The sequence below is a fragment of the Alligator mississippiensis genome, chromosome 11 (genome assembly GCF_030867095.1).
Source record: "Alligator mississippiensis isolate rAllMis1 chromosome 11, rAllMis1, whole genome shotgun sequence".
Lineage (NCBI taxonomy): Eukaryota > Metazoa > Chordata > Crocodylia > Alligatoridae > Alligator > Alligator mississippiensis.
The window spans coordinates 40,773,265-40,796,646 of record NC_081834.1 but is presented as its reverse complement, the minus strand read 5'-3'; the positions used below and the strand labels follow the sequence as shown (position 1 = coordinate 40,796,646).

General features: G+C 44.2%; 1 protein-coding gene across 7 annotated transcripts in view; it reads right to left on the bottom strand.

Moving 5' to 3' along the window:
• Positions 1–23,382, bottom strand: part of CSNK1G1 (casein kinase 1 gamma 1) — a 177,646-nt gene that overhangs the window by 33,927 nt on the left and 120,337 nt on the right. For all 7 annotated transcript variants that reach the window (XM_006260903.4, XM_014599947.3, XM_019477573.2 and 4 more), the window contains 2 exons: positions 10,903–11,137; positions 6,157–6,242 (listed from right to left, as the gene is read on the bottom strand). In XM_006260903.4, the coding sequence (XP_006260965.1) occupies positions 6,157–6,242; positions 10,903–11,137 (321 nt within the window). The remainder of the gene's footprint in view (positions 1–6,156; positions 6,243–10,902; positions 11,138–23,382) is intronic.

The following is a 23,382-nucleotide window of genomic DNA, read 5'->3' as shown; positions in this document are numbered from 1 at the left end:
ATTATGAATATCTTAATACACCTGGAATTTCTTCATTAAGCTGAATACAGCTGAACATCCGAGCCTCCGAGAGTAATCAATTTTAACATTCTGAGACAGAAAAAGGAAGTTTAGTATTCTAGATTATACAGAAATGATATAATGGAGATTGCAGACAATGACAAAGTCAAACAGATCCTAAAAAGGAAGGACTGAAATACTAGTATTGTGCAGAAATAAGTGCACCATATGAAAATTCACTGATTTGTCAAGGCAATTGTTACAAATTCAGAAGGCAAGGAAACCAATACCAACCTATTAAGCACTAACAAATTTAACAACAATCACTGTTAATGTCAAGTACAGAAGAACACCTAAACATTTGTATTGCTTCATTATTTCTAAAGCTTTATGTTTGGGCATTTTGACATGCATTCAATACCGGGCTTTTACTGCCCTTTTTCTCACTGAGGGCTCTTTGGAGAACTATAGTGGGAAAGAAAGATCTGAAGACACAAGTGAATTGCAGTTTTCCCAAGCCCCAAATAAAAGAGGCGGCAGCATTATTCAAATCAGGAGTTTGCACTGTTTTTAGAAAGCCTATCCAAAATACATTTTATCTAACCAATGCTTTACACCAAACCCATCATCAGCATACCTCAGAGCCCAACTTGAACCACAGACTTAAAAACAATAGTACAAAGGGTTTAACAAAACATCTCCTCAGAGCTAAGGTTCACAGTACAAAATCACTGGGCATCCAGTCTTTCACGAGGTCTCCCCAGCAGAAACACTTGATAGTCTCATTATTTCTTGAGCAAGACCTATGCATAAACATTTTTGGAAAAGAAAGAAAATACGTAGTGCTGATGATAACAACAAAACCCACTGCCACCATCATCCCGCACCACTGAGGCTCCTTATTTCCATCATAAATAATGCATCAAGGGCCACAACATTTCTCTTTCTGATAAACGTCCAGTTCATGAATTAAGGGAGTAAGAAAAATAATGCAAATGCAATACTGTTTTACGATTAGGAACCACCAAAACCCAAAATTAAAACCTCCAACTTCTGATCACAGAATAAACCCTTCTTTAGGGCCTTATTCAAAACACACAATTGAAGAGGTTGTTAAAGCTCCCAAAAGTTGTGATTTGAAAAGTACAATCCTGGCATCCCAAAGACCTTTAAAAAATGCTGGGGGTTTATCCCAAAAACAGACAACCCATTTCAGTATAGTGCCAGGAGGCATCTTAAATAGGCCATATCCAGTTCAAGTGCACCCTCTCCAAAATCAGGACCACAACCAAGATTAATACATAACTGCACAAACACCAGTAAGCGTTACTGAAAGGTAGAATCTGTTAACTGATGCACAGAACCAGCCACACTATTCTGGTTCACAAGCCTTCCCTCCCCAAACCAGAAATAGCACAGCCACCTCAATGCAGCACAGGAAATGGGCAGTACTGGTGCTGTACTGGGACAACAGTATGCTTTCTGTGCTGCAATAAATTCAGCAGCTTTACATAATACCGCTAAAGCAGTATGGGGCCTCAAGAGGCTTTAGTTGTTAGAAGGAGAAACGTGCAAGTCAGGTAATTTCTTTGCTACAATCATGTGAATTTACAGAATGCGTAAACCAGCAGTTCCCAAAAGGGGTCGCAACATCAGCCGACGGGGTCACAATAAGTGTGCTCCTGCAGATTTCTGCACCCGCAGCAGGGTGCAGGGCTGCAGCCAACTCTGGGCAGGAACCACCACTGCAGCCCAGTGGGAGGGAACGCTGCAGCTTCAACCTTTGCAAGATGGTTGACATTAGGACCATAAGAAAGTAGAGCTGGAAGGAACCTCACAAAGGTCATCTAGTCCAGCCTCCTCCTCCAGTAGGATCATCCCCAACTAACCCATCCCAGCCAAGTGTCTGTCCAACCTGCTCTTGAAAACTTTCAAGAATGGAGATTTCCCCAACTTCTCTAGGCGGCCTGTTCCAAAGCTTGACCACACACAGTCAAAGTTCCTTCTACTCTCCAACTTGTATTTCCTCTACTGCAGCTTGAGGCCACTGCTCCTAGTCCTGTCCTCTACAGCCACAGAGAAAAGCCTGTTCTCCATCCTCTCTCCAACTGCTCTTCAGGTATCTGAAGACTATTATCAAATCCCCTTCAGTCTTCTCCAGACTTTAATAACCCTACTTCTTTGAGGCATTCATCAGAAGTCTTGCCTCCCAGGTCCCTAATCATTTTTACTGCTCAGCACTGGACTCTCTCCAGACTGTCCACATCCTCCTTGAATTGAGGGGCCCAAAACTGGACAAAAGTGCTCCAGCAAAGTAACACAACTATTGTTATGCAAACACAAAGGGAATCACCACAAAACAATATCCAAATCTGATGCAGGTGAGTTAGTGTTGCTACTGGACCTGCCCCTTTAGTCGGGGGGGAGAAGGAATGTGCCACCCCAGCAACCAGTCAGAAACCAGGGAGGGTGTTCCCCCATGGCTGAACACACCAGCCAGGAAGTGGCCGCAGGGCTTCCGGAATTGGCTGCAGCACTCCCACTCCCCGGCCAGGGCTCGCAGGCGGGTCACCGGCACTCCCACCTGCCCCCCCGCCTGTCACCTAAGCAGAGTGGGCGACCTGACAGGGTGCACCGGCGGTCTCGGGGTGCACGTGCACCCCTTATACATCACCATGCACACACTGACAGTGTGAAGTCTAGTCCCTTTTTAAAACGAGAGCTTAAAATCCAGGTTTCAAACTCCATCTTTGAACTATCCTGTTGGTTTCTGGTAGCTTTGAATTAATTTTCCTACTTTACACTCCCCCCTCTCCCCCCCCCCCTTAGATTCATAGATGTTAGGGTTGGAAGGGACCTCAGTAGATCATAGAGTCCGACCCCCTGCATAAGCAGGAAAGAGTGCTGGGTCTAGATGACCCCAGCTAGATACTCATCTAACCTCCTCTTGAAGACCCCCAGGGTAGGGGAGAGCACCACCTCCCTTGGGAGCCCGTTCCAGACCCTGGCCACTCGAACTGTGAAGAAGTTCTTCCTAATGTCCAATCTAAATCTGCTCTCTACTAGCTTGTGGCCATTATTTCTTGTAAACCCCTGGGGCGCCTTGGTGAATAAATACTCACCAATTCCCTTCTGTGCCCCTGTGATGAACTTATAGGCAGCCACAAGGTCGCCTCTCAACCTTCTCTTGCGGAGGCTGAAGAGGTCCAGTTTCTCTAGTCTCTCCTCGTAGGGCTTGGTCTGCAGGCCCTTGACCATACGAGTGGCCCTTCTCTGGACCCTCTCCAGGTTATCCGCATCCTTCTTGAAGTGTGGCGCCCAGAATTGCATGCAGTACTCCAACTGCGGTCTGACCAGCGCCCGATAGAGGGGAAGTATCACCTCCTTGGACCTATTCGTCATGCATCTGCTGATGCACGATAAAGTGCCATTGGCTTTTCTGATGGCTTCGTCACACTGCCGGCTCATGTTCATCTTGGAGTCCACTAGGACTCCAAGATCCCTTTCCACCTCTGTGCCACCCAGCAGGTCATTCCCTAGGCTGTAGGTGTGCTGGACATTTTTCCTCCCTAGGTGCAGCACTTTGCATTTCTCCTTGTTGAACTGTATCCTGTTGTTTTCTGCCCACTTGTCCAACCTGTCCAGGTCTGCTTGCAGCTGTTCCCTGCCCTCCAGCGTGTCCACTTCTCCCCACAGCTTTGTGTCATCTGCAAACTTGGACAGAGTACATTTCACTCCCTCATCCAAGTCACTGATGAAGACATTAAAGAGTATCGGTCCAAGGACCGAGCCCTGCGGGACCCCACTGCCCACACCCTTCCAGGTCGAGACCGACCCATCCACCACGACTCTTTGGGTGCGACCCTCTAGCCAATTCGCCACCCACTGGACTGTGCAGTCATCCACATCACAGCCTCTTAGCTTGTTCACCAGTATGGGGTGGGATACCGTATCGAAGGCCTTCCTGAAGTCTAAGTATACGACATCCACCCCTCCTCCTGTGTCCAGGCGTTTCGTAACCTGGTCATAGAAAGAGACTAGGTTGGTCAGGCACGATCTGCCCACCACAAACCCGTGCTGGTTTCCCCTCAGCATAATTTGACCTGCCGGGCTCTCACAAATGTGAGCCTTGATAATTTTTTCAAAGACTTTACCAAGGATGGAGGTGAGACTGACTGGCCTATAGTTGCCCGGGTCCTCCTTCCTCCCCTTTTTGAAAATGGGGACCACGTTAGCCCTTTTCCAGTCCTCCGGGACTTGGCCCGTGCGCCACGAGCGTTCGAATATTCCCGCCAGTGGCTCTGCAATGATGTCGGCCAGTGCCTTCAGCACCCTCGGATGGAGCCCATCCGGGCCTGCCGATTTAAAGGCATCCAGTTCATCCAAATGACTCTGCACCACCTCAGGATTTACGTATGGAAGTCCGGCGCCTTGCTGCTGCCGCTCTACAACCCCAGTGAGAGACTTGTCGTGTCCCTCACTTAGGAACACTGAGGCAAAGAACTCGTTGAGGAGTTCAGCCTTGTCCCCCCTGTCTGTCACCAATTGTTTCTGCCCATTTAGCAGTGGTCCTATTCCTCCCTGGGCCTTCCTTTTACTCCCAATATATCTAAAAAACAATTTCTTGTTGTCTTTTACTTGGGTTGCCATCCTCAGCTCCATGGTAGCTTTGGCCCGCCTAACTGCCTCCCTACAAGCACGAGCAGAGGAGGTATATTCATCTTTGGTGATCTCACCCTGTTTCCACTTTCTATGTGCTCCCCTTTTGGCCCTTAGGCTGCCCTGGATTTCTCTGGTCAGCCATGGAAGCCTCCTGGCCCCTTTCCCTCTTTTGCCTCGCTCGGGGATCGTCTTGCTTTGTGCCCGAAGGATCGTTTCCTTTAGGCACAGCCACCCTTCTTGGGCTCCCATCCCTTCAAAACTCCTACTCTGCAGTGCTTCTTTGACTAATCGCCTGAGTGCATTGAGATCAGCTTTCCTAAAGTCTAGCACTTTCACCTTACTAGTTACCTTACCCACTCGACGTCTTATGTTGAATTCTATTATTAGGTGATCACTGTCTCCCAAATGGCTACCGATCTGGAGGTCCCCTATCATGTCATCCCCTGTTGCCAATACCAGATCCAGTATGGCATTCCCCCTAGTGGGACCATGCACCTCCTGTGTCAGGTGGAGGTCCTGTATGCAGGTTAGAAACCTGCATGAGCGTTGGGACCTTGCTGTCTGCGTCTCCCAGCAGATGTCCGGGTAGTTTAGGTCCCCCATGACTACCGCCTCTTTAGCTTTTCTTCAAAAGACTCACCAACAATTGGAGAAAGTGCTTATATACAAAGTACACCGAGTAAATAAACTGGAAAAGGAAGAGGTTGTTTGCTAGTAACATTTTTCTAGGGTGCTGCCTCTGCATAGTTGCACACTCCTCCTTTCTTTCATCCATGGGGCAAAAAAAAGAGAACAAACAGCTGGAGACTGCACTTCCCAAAGAGGAATACACAGAAGAATTAAATCTTTTGCCTAGTCCTTGAAAGGTAGTAGCTAAGGGGGGAGTTTGTGAGAGAAGGCAGTGGGAAGTATACAGATAAGAGGTGTGGTTGTGTGTGTGTGGGGGGGGGGTTGTTTTTAAAAGAAGAAGTAGGCTTGTAGTATTTAAAGTTTGTTAGCAATGCTAGTTTAATGACTTGCTCTGTAAATACTTTGATGGAGCTTACAGACTGATGATTTGAGTTTCCTCAGTCAACTATTGCACACTTCAGATCAGATAAACTGTACTGAAGAAAAGCTTAAAATTTCAAGTGAAACAGAGCTACATAAATAAGCAAATCTAGCCCTCAGGGACAGTTATAGGATAAACTTAGTTTCTTAATGCACATATACGTATAGCTTTCTGAATATTCAAAGACTAGTCATATCAAAATCCAAATATTCTTAAACCATCTTCCCAAAGGAAGTATCACATTCTTGCCAAGTTTCAGCCTCTGGCCATTTTTTACTACAGGGATACTTCAAGATTTTTCCTCCCCCGCCACTAAACATTTTCAAGGATATATTTAGTATATTCACGTTTTGGGAAACAGTTCATGTTCTGACAAAGAATGTAAAATTTCAGCCCAAGGTGAATCTTAGAGTGAAATGTGCTGACACATTTTTAGCACATACCTTCAGTCCTTGCCAGGGCAGACTGCCACGAAGGAAATACATGAACATATGGCCAAGGGCTTCCAAGTCATCACGCCGACTCTGCTCTGAAAGGTATAAGAGATCACATATTGCTGTAGCCGTCAAAATAAAACTGGTCCAAAAACTAATTTTCTTTCTAAATAAACTATTACTACAAGGCTTACTAGCTCTGTATGTACAAAAACATATATTGTAGTTCATACTATCCCCCATGGCAAGCAAATATAACACTGAGACATCAACTAGCGGTAATCAGGTTATCTGAAAGTTCATAATTTGGGACATCCTGTACAGTATGAAAGAATGCTCATCACTGCAATAATAATGAAGGGCTAAAGTATTAATACTGTAAGAGAAAAGGTTGTTCCCAAACTATTCTGCAGACTGCCAATACACCTTGAAATATCTAATGGGCAGTTACAGAGTTCACAAGTCGCATGGTACTGGCACTTTTCCCAAATGCTTCTATAGCTTATTACATTGTAGCAATTAAAAAACATGTTTTTCCCTCAACATATTTCCTTGAATGCATATGCTTCAGTTGCCACAGGGATAATCTATTTAACTGTCTAATTACAGTTGAGAGAATGAGAGGGAGAATGTGGTTTGTGTGATCACAAGAAGAGATAATATATTAACATATTTACTTGAATCTAAGATGACCCTGTATGTAAGACTACCCCCAATAATTAGATTTTATACATAGAAAATTTATAAATTTGTTGTAATTTTCCATGTACTGAATCCATTTATTGGAGGATCATGCTTAATTCATACCCCCTACTACTGCAGTGGGGAGGCAGGTGGTATGGAGACATCAAGCAGCCTCTGCTCCACGCCCAGGCTCAGGCTCCATTCCCATTCTAACCTGAGGCACTGAGCATAGCCCCAACCTATCCCCAGAGCAGCCATGTGGGCTGTGTGCCAGTCTTACAGAGCTGGACTGGGAGCATGTTCAGGCGGCAATGTGTACAGAGCCTGCTACTGTGAAGCAAGAGGAAGGGGCAAGGGGATGGGGGAAAATGGGCTGCATGTGGAGGGGTGAGGGAAGAGGTAGGGGGCAGAGGCAAGGCAGGGAAGGGAAGAGGACCAGCAGTAGCTGCAACTACGGCCCCAAACCTGGGTAGGGGCTGGTGCCTGAGCCACAGCAGCTACCTCCCCTCTCTACTGCCCTCGTACTCAGACTCAGAGAAATAGGGCTGGAAGGGACCTCCAGAGGTCATCTAGTCCAACCCCCTGCCTGAGGCAGGATCATCTCTACCCAAACCATCCTATACAAAACACAATCTAAACTCTATGTAAGGCCACTGTCAACCCTGACAACACAACACACCTAACACCCTAACCTGCCACAAGCAAAACCAAGAAACCAGAGCGGCCAATGTCCTGCTTCTATGGAATGTTGTTAATCTATGCTCAGGAGATCCCGGATAGAGCCCTCCCCAAGTCCATACCAATTGAACCACAGAGTAAAATTCCTTCCAAATACAGCGATCACTCAGACCCTGGGGGGGGCAAGAACCACTAGCCCAGAACCTCAACCTCTGGTCCCAGCAGGCGTACTGGCACACCCGTCCAGGTCCCAGCCCTGCCTGCAGCCAACACCCAAAGCCTCTGAGGAAGGATTAAAAACACCCTGATACATGTAGCAGAAAGATGGGGGCAGGGGCAACCAGCAAAGCCCAGAAGCATGGGAAGAAACCACACCATTAACCAGTGGCTGTCCAACTCTATTTTAAAATGAAGGGTCTCCCCCCACCATGTTAAATGGGGGGGGGGGGGACCTTGTCTTAAAATAGAGTAAATATGGTAAGTTAAACTAGAAATCATTATATGTTGTATTACTTCAGTTCAGAAAATACATCTCCAAAATCTTGTCACAGATGTGGTGTACAGATAAGGCTGCTTTGCTCACAAGTTACAAAATTGGGACTCCCCTCCACCTACAGGCTGGTCACACATTCGGAGCTTGATGTGGAACAGACCCAGTCAGTCATCCAGCCCACATGCTGGACTGCAGTATGGTTAAGAGCTGTCTCCAGTACCCTGTAATTTGCCTGAACAGGAACAGGCAGTGCTTTGCACAGCATGACTTGCTTTGGAAACTGCTTTCCAAATAGTACGTGGGGAGAGCAGAAGAGAAGGACAGATCTGAAGCTAGTGCACAGGACAAAGATAAAGCTGTAAAGAGACAGAGTTCAACTCAATTCAAAGCAACTAAATTAAGATATGGCTATATTAATCAACAAGAAGCAACTAATCAAAACGGAACTGCTTTCTGTTTCAGTCCTTAAAAGAAACAATGTACACATTAAACCACCAGTTTGAAGTTAGCAAGGTTGATCTAGGGATTAGGACCACGCGTTTACAGAGGAGGAAAATGCATCTGGGTCAAACTTGCTAAAACGCCACCCTTACTGCAGAGCCCTGTAAAGCATCAAAGATTACAACAGTCTTAACTGTTACATCTTGCTGTAAAGGAGGGCTTGCATGAAACGCATTGTTCATGGCTTTTAAACGTATTTGTGCACTAGGGGGCGGATTTCTCCACTTCACACAAGATCATGCCATCCTCTCAAAACTGACATCTCAGAAACAAGCCACTTTACAAAAGCAAGGCCTCTAGAAGCAAGCGAGAAAAAGCTGCACTGAAAATAAATTCAAGCTCTTAATCATTTCAAGATAAAAATAAGCACTAGTATCCTTCAAAGGACTCTGAAAAGATGCAAATAATTGTAAAGGCATTAGGGGTGCGTGAAATGGGCTGTATTTCGATTCAGATTCAGCCCAAATCAGGGACAGTAATTCCATTAGTTGATTCGGATAACTGTCCCTGGTTCGATTCGTCTGAATCCGAATCTGAAGATTTGATGCTGATTCGGCGAATCAGCGATTCAGCCACAGACACAGCTTTAAATGTTTTTTCTACATACGTCGAGGTATCAGGCACAGCTCATGAACGCTGCGATGCTGGGACAGATGAAGCATCCCACAGGAGCGCACGCACCCCCTCCCCCAGCCCCCTCTCTCCCTGTGTGTGCTCAGTGGCAAACCCGGAAGTGGACCAGAAGTACTTCCGGTCCACTTCCAGGTCTGCCAGGGAACGCACAGAGGGAGGAACCTGTGCCCCCTGGCCTGGTGATTGGCTGCGGGGAGACCCCATGTGCCCCCCCCACCCCCAGACCCAGGAGGCACCAGTTGATGAGTCAGGCAGGGGCATGAGAGGGAGGGCCCCGGCACGCTCCCCAGCGGGTCTGAAAGTACTTCTGGTCCACTTCCGGGTTCACCACTGAGCACACAAGGGGGACAGGACCCCCGCAATCCTGTGGGATGCTCCATGCGCCCCAGCATCACAACATTTACAAGCCGCCTAGTACCTTGAAGTATGTAGAAAAAAAACATTTAAAGCTGTGTCTATGCCCAAATCTTTCTGAATCTCTCTGATTTGATTCAGAGAGATTAAAGGGGCTCCTGATTTGATTTGGATTCAGAGATTCGGCTGCTAAATTGAATCAGGGACCAAAGCTTTGCACAGCCCTAAAAGACATGGCTAATTGCCCACAATCTCAAAATGTAGTTCTTGCTTACTGAAGTCAGTGGTTTATCAACAGACACAAGCATTGCTCCCTAATAAGTGGTGTTTGACTACCCTGTGCATATTCCAGCTGTGGGATCAAGACATTTGTGCCACCAGCTCCTGGACTTCTAGAGAATAAGCATTCATTGGGACTGCTCATCCCTTCTCACTTCCTGGCTCTCCTTGCATAGGTTTTCTGAGGGTACAAAAGCAGGGGAGTGAAGAGAGAGAGGCCCAAGGTCTCTAGAATATTCCAGACGTGAAGCACCTGGATCGCACAACTGAAAATGCAGAGGCCACTCAAAGAATATCCTATTGAACCACTCTTCCAAAAACCTTAAGTGGATATAAATATTTAATACAGAACCCCATTCATTCAGGCCTTCAAAAAAAAAAAAGTTGCTTTTGATTTTATTAAGAAAAGTCAACCCCCAAAAGCCAAATGATGCTTTGTTAATAGTATTACAAACCTGAGCCAATCCCCCATCCTTTAGCTGGCATTTGGTATAGGAGATGTAGCAGCTAACCCAACAAGTTCAGCATGCTGCCAGCCACCCCAACAAGCTTTAAAAACTTGGCTGGCTCAGAGAGAGATTCGTTTTTTTGTGGTTGAAGAGCAATGCCTTTGGCTTGTTAACCTGGGGGATGGGAGGTATTGAACACTGCAGCTGGATGCCAGGGGAAACTAAACAGTTAGAAACTGCATTTGTTCCCTTCTGCAAAGCAATATAAAGTGACCGAGTCAGCAACAGCTCTGAAATTGGACAGTACCAAGCCACACTTAAGTTCTCAAAACAGTGCAGAAAAAAAAATCAACTGCTGCACAAAATATGGACATAAAAACCTTGTCCTTCAACCTACCTTTGCAGAATTGTTCCCTTTCAAATATCCCTTAGCATTTTGCCCCTACAGTTTTAAAAGACCCTCATAATGGGGTTTCTAATTCCAACATACCAGCCATCTTGCTTCTAAAAAGAAAGCTCCTTTCTAAAGACAGCAATGCCACAAATGTACAAACTGAATGGTTGCGAGATGGTCTAAATGGTACTGGAATGATGTAGGTCAACCTATGGCTGTAACTCTGTCGGAGAATACAGTGCACTTGCTACAAACAGTAAGTACAGTAAATTAGCATAAACTGAACGGACCTTTGCCAAGATGCGTATTGATGGACATGTATCTTGCAGTTCCAGTTAGGCTCTTGTGTTCCCTGTAAGGTATGTGTTTTTTGGTTTCAGGATCAATATACTCCTTCGCCAATCCAAAGTCTATGATGTGAATGACATGCTCTTTCTTATTGCCTTGCCGGCCAATAAGGAAGTTTTCTGGCTTGACATCTCGGTAAATGAGGTTCTTTGAATGCACATATTCCATTCGAGAGATCTGAAAAAGCATGAGGCAAAAGTTATTGAGAAAAAGACCACCAACTTTTACACTTTGCTACCGTCTCATTTCCTCTCCACATTGAACAAAACCCTTTGCAAAACCCAAGACCCTGGGATGTAAACATCAAATATTATAATATAAGGTGGAACACAATTGGAGAGAGGGAAACCACGGCAAAGAGTATCCTGATGTGGGCGGAGAAGTGGGATATATTTGGATGGGAAAACTAGGAACAGTGACCAGAACTCTTACCCCCTGGTCCCTTGTGCTAAGCACCGGATTATATTGAAAGGAATTAAAATCGAAGAGTTTTTAAGATGTTATCAGAAAATGACCCTCAGAAGAACTCCACAGAGAGCAGCAACAAGTAGCCAGGGTTTTTTTGGCACTGAATTTCTAAAAACAGTTTTAAACCAGACTACACAGACAACCCTATTCTTTTCCAAAGCCTTTCCTTACTGTCTTGACTTCACCATTTTCCTCTCTTGGTCCATGTGCTACCTCAAACCACATCAACTTCTCTGAAAGGGATTTCTACTCCTTAACACTCATTAACAAGAAAATCACCACTTTGTATCAGCTGTCAATTGGAAATAGCACAAAGAATTTCAAGTGATTATAGGCAACTGTTAAACCACTGTCCAACTCCAATTTTTTGCCATCACATCCTGGAAAAGGATTTATACCAGTTACATTTCCAACCTAAATCCCATCATGCCAACAAGCCCCGGATCTCCTGTCATGCTGCCATGAGCAACTGTTTTTACTTGAATAGTTTGCCTTATTCACAGCCTGTCACTTTTTTATTAAAAAAGGGGTAAATTTAAAACCACATTAGTGAACGTTCTCGTGGAGTTACTGCCTGCAGATGATACAGACTTAAAAGTATATTTACTTTGTTACATTTATGATTTCCTCCTTATTTTTTAAATAGGAAGCTAGAAACAGTGGCTGTCATGAACCTAGTACAAGCAATGGTTGGACTTAGCACTTCAGGGAAATATTTATTCCAAAAGCCTTATACAGAAAACGTACAACTACTTAATGGAATAACTGAGACTTGTCAAAGATACAAAACTTGCATTTAACTCTATGCCCCTGAGAGCATCACATTTTATGGTATGGCCACATCCACATCTTTCTAATGTTTCAAAAAAGAGGAGGGGACGGTGGGGGGGGGTGACTTGCTTTGAACTGCACAACAGCTGCTGCATTCACAGTGTGGACAAACCTGGAATGATAGAGACAGCAAAACAGCTCCAACTTTAAGCCTGGCTGGAGCAGTAGCTACATTTGTATCATTCTCAGATCCTCTACAACTTGAGTGTTAAACAATAGCAGCTTCTGCCCACTTGGGATCAGCAGGTCCCCTTTTGAAATTGTTCCATACCACATACACAGACTATTTACTGTATGTGTGCCATACCCTTAACAGGTACGTGTTCCATTCACACAGGCTGCCTGTTCTGCTGCATCATTATAATAAGTAATGTTCCAGAGACTTTTTTTTTCCTTGGGTGGAGGTAGGAGAAAAGAAATCAAGAAAGAAAATGTTCTTTTCACAAAAATGCCCTTCAGTCATGGAAACAGTGCACTGAAATGGGTTCCCCCAAACTATGGATGGGTCTTTTCTTCCAGAGGTCACAAAACAAAGAGCAGTCAGCAAACAATTCTGATTACAAAGCTGGGCTTCATATCCCTCTCCTTGAAGACAGTTAAGTTCTAAAATGGGGCAGAAAAAACCTAAACAAACAAACAAAACCCAGCACTTTGGGCAGAAAATGGAACAACATCAGCTCTAATACAGGAAACGCACCATTGTAAGACCACTATGGATGAATGTGCTAAACCTCAGTACTGGGATCTCTCTCCAACCAGCAGAACACACGCTCAGTTGGGAATAAAAAATGATTAAACGTAAAGCCACACTGCTGTCCAGCAAACCATTCTGTTGCCAGCTGAAGTGTATGATCACATTTGGATCTTCCCATGACAGTTTAGCTATTAAAAAGAGTTAAGCCCTTAATTAAAAGTGGTGGAAGTCTGTACTGGTGAACCTTACTACTGATTGCATTTGGAAGCTGGGAAAGTTTTTATATTTGTAATCAGAACACCAGTCTCTGCATATTCCTACTTGTGGGACCAAGACACCTGCAATGAACACTTTCAAAATCTTCTGGAAAGCAGTGTCTTCTGAAGTGACTTACACCTCCAGTTGCAGAGGGTTTCCAGGTTATAACTAGGGGTGGCTCAAGCCACTCTTCAGCTTTTTCCACTACTTGAGGATTCCTAGCCTGATACACTGATGTAGGAATATGTGAGGAGGGAGCATGGACAGGTCTTCTTGGGGAGGCCTATATCTATCCATCTACCTACCTACCTACCTACCTATCTCCATCCATCCATCCTTGTGTGGGGTTCAGCAGACACCACAACCCAAGGAAAAAGACTGAGAATGGCAAAACTGCGAAACGACCACTGGCTCTGGATCCAGGTCAAGAATTAGAGACATCTGAAATTCTCACTTGCTCAAAACTCTCAAGAAAGAAAAAAGTTTTCTGGTAAAGCAACAGTAACAGCCTCAGCTTGTATGCAATGAGGAAAACCACCCACCCACATATACAATCCAACAAGTAGATGTTGCTGCTTCTGGTGAAAGTAAATACATGACAGATGAATTTCAGGTAGGTTCAAGGTCACCTAATTTGGCTAGACTGTATAAAGGAAGGAAACAGCCATAAGCGTTTGTAATTTGCCCGGCCTTCTTGTCGATGTAACTACCTTTGAAGACTGTTTGATATCCATTTGATGAAGATCCTGACCCACCACAAAAAGGAGACACTGGGCACAATCATCTCAGGTTAACGAGACTATAAAAGTGTTCTGCAAGTTGATAGGTGAAAGCCGGTTCCTTTGATAAAAGGGAGGGCATTAGTACTGCCATGACCATCTTGAACTTGAGCTTGCAAATAAAAGCACTGAGCTTTCTTAGGGCCAAGGCTACAGTATTTTCTTACATGCACCTCTTTCCCCAAACTGGAATGTTCATCTTACACAGAGAAGCTTATTTTCTGTTCAGAATAGCAGCACTCTGCTTTGATTCCTGCTCCAAAATCAACTGCCCAGCAGCGGCAGTGGTATTACTATCCAGGCAGCTGAGGGAGGCAATTGACTTAACTCATTGTTCTTCAACCTACAAGTGTTAATGACCATCTCCTTTTCAATGCTCTTGATATTCTAGTAAAGCTAACCTTTTTCTGGCAATATTGTTGTTTTTTGCCTACTCCTGACGCACCTCCTCCTATTTCATAGCTTTGCAGACTTTTTAGCTTTTTTCAAAATTAGAGATCCACTCAGAGAGACCAGTCTTCAGCAGCAGGTAGGGTTTTAGCTTTTGGTTAAGCAGAAAAGGGAGGGTCAATGAGCTGAAGATCAAACTCTGTCCCTGCTCTGTACAATTGTAACTCTGAAAAAATGTTCTCCTCCTTATTCTGCCCGCTGCAAAGCAAAGTATCTTATTGAGGGAGAGGGAGGTAATGTGGAATCAGAAAGTACCCAGAGTAACACCTCCCCACCCTTGAGATGTGGAGAAATCTCTCTACAGCCCCCCCGTCACAGAGGAAAGACACCTTCTCTTGTAATAGAAAGAACCCTGGAAAAGAAATAGGGGAAGGAAGGTTTGAACATCCATTTGCTACAATATCTAGAACTCAGGCAAAAACAGTTTGTGCCCATGCAAAAGAGAAACAGACCAAGCAGTCTTGCAAAAACCAGGCTAGGTACTCTAGTGTTCACATCTCCTGAACACATGATCAAAATCCCATCTGGGGGCAGATAGCGCATGTATAGATTTTTGCAATATGAGCAGATACCTCTGCTTTTCAAATTTGACACTTACTTTCCAGGAGGCTCAGAGTGCAAGGCAGACTAACTACGCAGGTAGAGCAGTGAAGAGTGTGGATAGGAGGATACTTTGTCTGGGTGTCAAGCATAGCTGGCATTTACACTTGCACTTAAACAAGGGAGAGATGTACCTTAGTAAAATCTGGATGAGCACAAGGAAAAAACCCAGCAACAAGTGGTCTACAGCAGTGGTGCTCACAGTTTTAGCCACACAGGCCAGATGAATGGCCCTCACACACCAGGATCAGACACTGTGCCATGTTCTGTGCCACAGCCTGCAGGGCTCCCCACAAATTAATGGGGAGCCCAACAGGGCAGATGACAGTGCCAGGAGTTGAGCACCCTTGGTCTAGGATTGGATAAGCACTAATGGCAACAGGGAGATTGTACCAGATGACTGTAGTTGGTTGTAATGCCAGCTGACTAGTACTGGATGGATTTTACTGCCTGAGCTATTTTGGCACCAAAACTGCCAGAGTTCCAACAGTGCTGCAGGGCTGCCTCAACATGTTGGGGAAAATGGCACTGCTTGACAAGCAGATGGTACCTTAGTAATGTCCTCCAGCTCCATTGCCTTGGGAGATGGTGAAGAGGCCACAGAACCCACTGCAGACCAAGGAACCATGCCTCCTGTCCGAAACAGAGAATTGCTTGTTCGTTTTACCTCTTCTACCCTGATCCAAGGACTTTGTTGCCAGAGAATGCTGCCAAGGTGTCAGGCTTTAAGAATTGCTGAGCTTCTGCAGTAATCCTGCAGGGCCAAGAAGTCTCAGAGGCATCATCCTAATGACACTTTGACAAAAAAGGAAGACAGGCTCCCTTGTTTGCTTTTGGTGATCCCTGGATCTCACCTGAGATGACTGTTGGTTTGCCAACTGCACAGGTACAGAGGAGCAGGCAGAACAGCAGGTGGAAGCGCTCTTAGGGATATGACTCCACCAGATAAGAAAAGGACTGCCATCAAATGAAGAAATCGGGCCATTGTGTGAGGAACAGCATGAAGACTAGAGAACAGTGACAGTTCTGGGCAAAGTCATTCTCTGGGCCTACTTCCAGAACAGGAGAGAAAAAGGGAAGGAAGCCTGACCCAAAGAGGATGAAGACAAATGAGAAGCTCTCTTTTTTCCATTTCTTCTCCACCCTCCACCCAACACACACACTTTCTTTTTTTTTTTTCTTTTTCTTTCTTTTTTTTAGAAGGATGATGATCCACAAAATGGCAGTGCTCTGTGGCACTGCACCACAGGCAGGCACAGGAGAAGGCTCCAAGCCAGACCCTAAAATGCTACCAGCAGCTCTTGTCAGAGAAAAGTAAAATGGAATCAAAAACAATTAGAGGCTCTCAAACACTTCCCAGGGCAGCCAACATGGCAAGAGTAAGATATACTGGTAAGATTGTTTCCCCAAGGCTTGTAGGCCACTAGGAACAGCAGAAGAGCATTCCGTCTCAACCAGGCAATTGAAAGGGACCAAAGAAAGGGAAGAGTACATCACCCTCCACCCCTAGCGCAAAGGGAAGGCTGAAGTGAACTCTACAGATACAGTAAGTAAGACAGAGTCTCTGATCAATGCTCCAGGGCACAAGACTCCCAAAAGTAAGGATGTGAAACTGGACTATTACTCAAAAGAGAAGGTACACTTGGAATAAGTTCCCCTTTAAAAGAGGGACTGAAAGGTGCCTAAAGCCCCATAAACACAGCAAAATTTTAAATGCATTACAATCGTTTAACTCCATTTTGCCTTGATGATCAGGGTCAGTCACTTATTGGGACAGACAACTAGGGTTCAGAGCTGATGCTTAAATAATAACAAGGCTTTTATTTTTAAAAAATCTAAAAGCATTTTTCACAGCAAGACACAAAGGCAGGGACAAAAGATATTTTGTAGATTATACAGTCACTGAATTAATACACTGCAGTAGCATTGCAAGATATTGATCTGGAGCATTTTCATTTATAGTGCATGAAGTGCCAGGAAGAGAAGATATAAACAACCACAGAATCTTTTACATTTCCATCTTTTTACTCCTAGAAAGCCAAACTCTTTGCTCTGCTATACCTCCAAGTCTCCACTTCTACACCGTGCCAGGAGACCCATCACAAAATTCAGTCAGTGTAGGACAATTGAGGTTTTTTTGGTTTTTTTTAAATCAACAAGGGCATTTACTAAATGGCCTAGAAAGCAGCTGCCTTTAAACAGACCACCTAACTTTTCACAACTGTTCAACAGCAAGTACTTTGCTCCTTGGATGGCTTAAGCTCAGAGAAGATAAAAGCATGCATCCCCACGCCAGTTGCTCCCATGTACTCCCAGACACTGGGCTACATGAACCCCACATCTAATCCAACGTAGTTGTATCCACCTTTATACAAGAGAAGAGATCTCTGTTGTGGATTTGAAGAATCTGAATTCAAACTACTGATAAGCCATGGCTGCAAAACTACACATGCACAGTCCAACAATTAATCCAGGATCATGTTGTTAACTAGGTATAAGAGCTTAAGCATAAGCGTTAGCACACTGATCCTGAAGTAACTGTTTCAATCATGCAATCATTTTTGTAGTACAAAGCACCACATTACAAAATGATTTTCAGAAGTTGTATTCATATTTGTGTTGCTGGTTTTCGTATTTGCATGTGGGCGAGTGGAAGCCATCCCTTATGGAAAAGGTAGAAAAATGTGATTCAAGGGAGATTTTGCTCATGTCCTCCAAGAAAAACCTTGCGCAAAAAAATGTCTTAAACTTGACGAGGTTTTTTAAGTATCAAATCTAAGTCTCAAAAGGTGTATTGAAGCTTGTGCTACTGTGTGCTTCAGGGCATTCCCAGTGAATGACAAAGACTCTGCTGCAAGCCACATCTAAAACCAGATCAGTTCAGCAGGAATTCGGAATTGTTGCCTTTTAACAGCTATTAAGTTTAAGGGGCTGCATGTCCAACTTCAGCCTCACAAAAGCATTCTTATGACCTGCTCTAGATTGCAGCCTGAGACAGGGGCTGGAAGTACTTGTTTAGTGCCCAATACAATGGATTCTCCTCTTGTTTGGGTGCTGCAGGGAGACCGCTTGCAGCAAGAGTCCAAATTACATTTCTCATGATAAATTTGCGAGCTGCCGAGGTTTCAATGAATCACATACACTGGGAGTAGGAATGGGAGGCTCAAAGTCAGGACACAAAACCAAAGCATTATTTAAAAAGAATAAATCACCTTATGATCTTCTGGGGCCTGACTCATGATTTATGGACTTCTGGGATTGGAATTAGTGCAGAAGCCCATTTTGTATTTTAAAACTTTGCATCATTTCAGGAACATTGTTTCTGTGAAGTAAATTGCCTCTGGAATCCATTCCAGTTGTGTACGGGATGATAACGAAAGCAATGCCAATTTGATACTCTTAAGGGGGCAATGTAATGCATCAAAGATGAATGAGTTAGAGGAATAATATACCTACAGAATTCTCAATGGACAAGGAAGAGAGAACTGCCTTGACCCAAGATTTTTATACAATATTAAAAAGGTATGCGAAATACAGGTATATTATCATTAGAAAAAAAATCCTTTCAGATTCTGTATAATTGCACTTTATAATCTGCTGCTATAGCTCTAAAAGAAACAAACACTTATTATAGAAATGCATAACATTAAGACTCATGTAGTTTATCCTCCTCCCAAGGCAGGATTTCCTATTGTGCAGTCTAATTTTAAATGTTCCAAACAGGTTTTCATCTCTTCCCTGGAGATACTATAACACAACTTAATAGATCTCACTGCCAAGAAGGGTTTTCTTTTTCCTTTTAGGCAGCTTAGCATTTACTTAATTTACCCCTTTACTTCCAGTTGCACCCCTTGAAGTTATTGTAAATCCCCCTCCTTTGCTGGCATTTACTTCTTTCAAATATCTATAAGGCTTAAGCCCCCCAATCATAGCCTCAAATCTTCAGGGATGTCACAGAAAGCAAAAACGAAGCAGAAAAAAGAAAAGAATGGACCACATGGCACAAAAAAGAAGCAAAAGACTAACTTCGGAAATTCTTGCCAGCTTTTAATTTGCTGCAGATATAGTCTAAGCTGCATCTGTGATGGTGATCAGTCTTGCTGAGGTAATCAAAAGCACAGGAGACTGACTTTAGCAGCATCTTTACAGGAGCATCTTTGGCTCCTCTTAGGCTCTCAGGCTGAGCCAGCAGCAAAGCAAATACCGACAAAACACTGGAGGTTGTCATGACCCAAAGGGTATGATTTTGTGTGCGCTTCGGCACTGCAGAATTATTTTCCACCACATGGAGCTTCCTTTGCACGGTGCAATTCTCAGTTGCACAGAGAAAACCCCGGTGCAAAGGAGTTCCCGCCGCCTGTATGTAAATTTGTTTCCCACTATTGGCTGTTTCTAAATTATTCCCATGTGGCGGCTAGCGATTGGCTTGCTAGCCGTATAAGAGGCTTGAGCAGTTTCCACCCAAGTTGGAGGACTTCACATCCATCTCGTGAAGAACTCTAAGCGCGCTGTGGAGCCTAACAAACTCCGCATGTGCCTTAGAGGAGGATACAGGGGCCTGATCAACCTCTAGCTTCTCCCCGTTGCCGCACGATCCCTCAACGTACCTCACCCTGCACGCTCGTGGAGAGTCACCTTTCGGACTCTCATTTCGGACGGTCCACGGAGCCTAGCAAACTCCATGAGTGGTATCCAGAGCTCTGTTCGTGTTTGTTTTGTGGAGCCTAGCAAACTCCACTTGTGTTTTTTTTGTAACTGCAACTCAAGAAAGTTTTCCTGCCTGCACTGCGACCATCTACGGCGTAAGTAAAATAATCTTTAATCAACCTCTATGAGTCCGTGCCTAATTCTAGTTCGCCGTGCCGACCCTTTCCCCGGCCCACGTGCCCAGGCTGCTGGCCACAGCCCCTCGGCCCCGACAGAGGTCAGGAGAAAAGGGATCAGTCTCTCAAGAGAAAGAGTGTTACTTGATAGATTCCCTGTTTCAGCTGACAAACATTTGCTTCCTGAGGTTTTGTAAATTAAACAAAATTCTTCCCCAGGTTTGGTAAATGAAAAAAGTTAAAGGGTTTTTGAAAAATTTACCCTTAGTCAACAAGCATCTCACTTTCCCCAAAGGAAACTCTAAAGAAAACATGAGTACAAGCACCAAACTAACACGGAAGTGAAAATTCTCCACAACTCTTCAAGTCTGATTGCCCATTTCTAACACATTAATCAGCATTGTTTACTTGATAACAGCCATGAATGTGGTAGATTAATGCAACCACATGTAATTGGGAATCGGTTCCCTCTACTAGCCTGGGCTAGGCAAGAAGAGTTGGAAATACTGAGACTGTATGTTCAGGTGGAGGCACTATGTGAACTTCAATCTGATACCCAACTTACCATTTTTAGGGGTGGGGGTTGGTTTTTTGTTAGTTTGTTTTGCATACATGCACCTTTCCCTGCTAAAAAACTAGCTGCTGGAAACTGATGTGCACATTATATGCCAAAAATATGGTAAGAACAGGTTCTGCCACTTACCAAGTGAAAACCAAGGAAAATCTACAGCAATCCACTGGGAGCAGGTTTGGCTCCTTAGCTGCTGCTACTCAGTTACAACAAGGAAAGATCTTTTTTTCATTTTAAATTTTGCCTTTCAAAAACAAGGTGTATATTATATTCCAGGGCATGTTGTATGGGAAAAAATATGGCACTCTTTCCTGAAGAAGCCAGGCACGGTCCTCATGATTTAAAATAACCGGGTTTGCTTCCCAAACAGAAGTGTCATGAGTCCTTAGAATGAAAGCATTTTCTTAAGCTTAGAGATGACATGTGAAATCTCCATTTTGTCCCAGAATTAACTCCTAAACCCCCTGATCCTTCTCTCACTGCTTTAAGCTCTCAAATTATCAGCGTTGTTCAAAAGGTAGAGATCTGAAGATAGTTGTGATTTCACAAAAAACCCTGAGATAGACTATCCCTTTCCAGCTCCACGAGGTGTCCCTGTTCTAATCCAAATCAATACAGCATCTGAAATAAAAGGTTAGGATTTAGGGATTCAGAAATAGAATACTAATGCCCTTTTAAATCACCTGCCTACCACAGTTCCCTTCTCCCACAGATAAAACTGTTCTAGCTTCTAATGCTATTTAAATATCCTTATTTTCCCCAATGTCTGTAAAAATCCTCATAATCTGGAGATCAGGTAGCAGGACAGCTTAGCTCTCCATAATTGGAGGATTCTTTAAGTATCCCAAGGTCTAAAGAGAGACAAACAACACTTTCACTGAACCAAAATGATTACTACAGGTATTAAGAAATTCAGTCAGTGCAGGAAACATAACCAAAGTTCGCTGAACAAAATTTGGCAAGCTACAATTGACTGTCCTATTCACATTCTTTGAATTGCATAGCTAGGTTTAGCTCTACTCCCACTGATTCAGTAAAGGATGCAATAAATGAAAATGATTTAGACTATTACTGAAAGGATGGGACAAATTTGAATGTAATTTCTGAACTGTGTCTTCACAGCCAAAAGGAATTTACTGATACATATTTGAATTGCCCATCAGGAAACTTTACTGCAAGATACTTTCCTTTATGGAACAGTACAGAAGTAGAGAAACAATTGCACACTAATATTCAGATATTAAGATAGTTTATGCCCAAAAGGCTAAACTACAATTATTTTAACTCATGCCTATAATGTATTTGTGCCACATAAGCACAAATGAATGAGACATGCTCATCCATTATTATTTTAGTATACAGTAGGTCCAAGTTATCTTCCTTTACTCCATTGTTCCCACTAAGTATCTCATTAAATTTGCACATAGTACATCTGAGCCATAACACACAAAACTAGCTACATTTTTTTACTTATTCGTTATCACACTAGCGTAAGATCCCACTGTGCTAGGCACAGTACAAACACATACCGAGACTGCTCTGACTCTGAAGAGTTCGTGATCTCAACAGACAAAAGACATGGAATGGAAAAGGAAGCGAAAGAACGGAAGCAATCTGTCCACATGGCACATCAGTGGCAGAGCCAGGATTAGAATTAGGGTGTTTAAATTTTGACCACACATCAAATACAATATAAATAAGGGAATTCAAAGTTAAAACCTAACACTCACACAATCCAACTCACTTTGTCATCCCAGGTACTGAAATCCACATATAGTGATCACTGCCTTGGAAGGTGTTTAGTACCTGGCAACCATAACAACTGAATCCCATAATTTATATCAATGGGCGATTGCTAATGCTACTTTCCTTTGTTTCCCTGCACTTGTTTCATCATATGGTATAGCACAGTGGTGCTCAACCTTTCTGCTCTGCAGACTGGATGGATGCCTAAACCATCTACGGCCAAATCTGGCTGATGGGCCCGATTCAACTGCATAGAGGCAAGGGTAGGGTGTGACCAGTCTTGGGAGGGAGGGGGAAAGGGGCCATGGCTTGACCTCAATGCAGCCACAGGGGGGAGGGAGGAGGTAGAGGAAGAGGGGTGGCAGTATTAAGTTGTCACCAATCCCCTGTCATCAAAATTTCCCTGCACCAAATTTCCCATTTGGTGGGGAGCTCTGCAGGCTGTATGCCGAGGCTCCATGGGCCGGATTTGGTCCAAAAGCCAATGGATTGAGCAACCCAGTATAGTTTTTTCAAGGCACCACACTTACAAACACCAAAAGACATGGAGGAAGTACAGTGTTAAAAATGAGCTTACTTCACAACAAACCATAATTAACTTCAGTCAACAGCTGCAGCTTGATGATGGTTTTTGTTTCTTCCTTCTCTCCCCCACCACTTTTTGTGGCTACAAGGGCATTTCCTTCAGGTTTTTCTTAAAACCTCAAAAGATTTTGTTGTTTTCCTCCAACACAAAGACTCTTGCCACACAATCTGTGCGACTGTGGCATCGACACCTACACAGTCAAATGGGTCACTAACTGGCTGGAGGGCCGCACCCAGAGAGTGGTGGTGGATGGGTCTTATTCGACCTGGAGGGATGTGGGCAGTGCGGTCCCCCCAGGGCTCAGTCCTCAGGCCCGCACTGTTCAACATCTTCAGCAACGGCTTGGATGAGGGGTAAAAAGCACCCGGTTCAAATTCGCAGATGACACTAAGATGTGGGGGGAAGCGGGCACACTAGAAGGGAGAAATAGGCTGCAATCAGACCTAGACAGGTTACAGGGGTGGGCAGATGAGAACAAGATGGGTTTCAACACTGACAAGTGCAAGGTGCTGCACCCGGGGGGGAAGAACCAGCAGCATACCTACAGGCTGGGGAACTCCCTTCTCATCAGCACAGAGACAGAAAAGGATCTTGGGAGTCATTATTGATGCCAAAA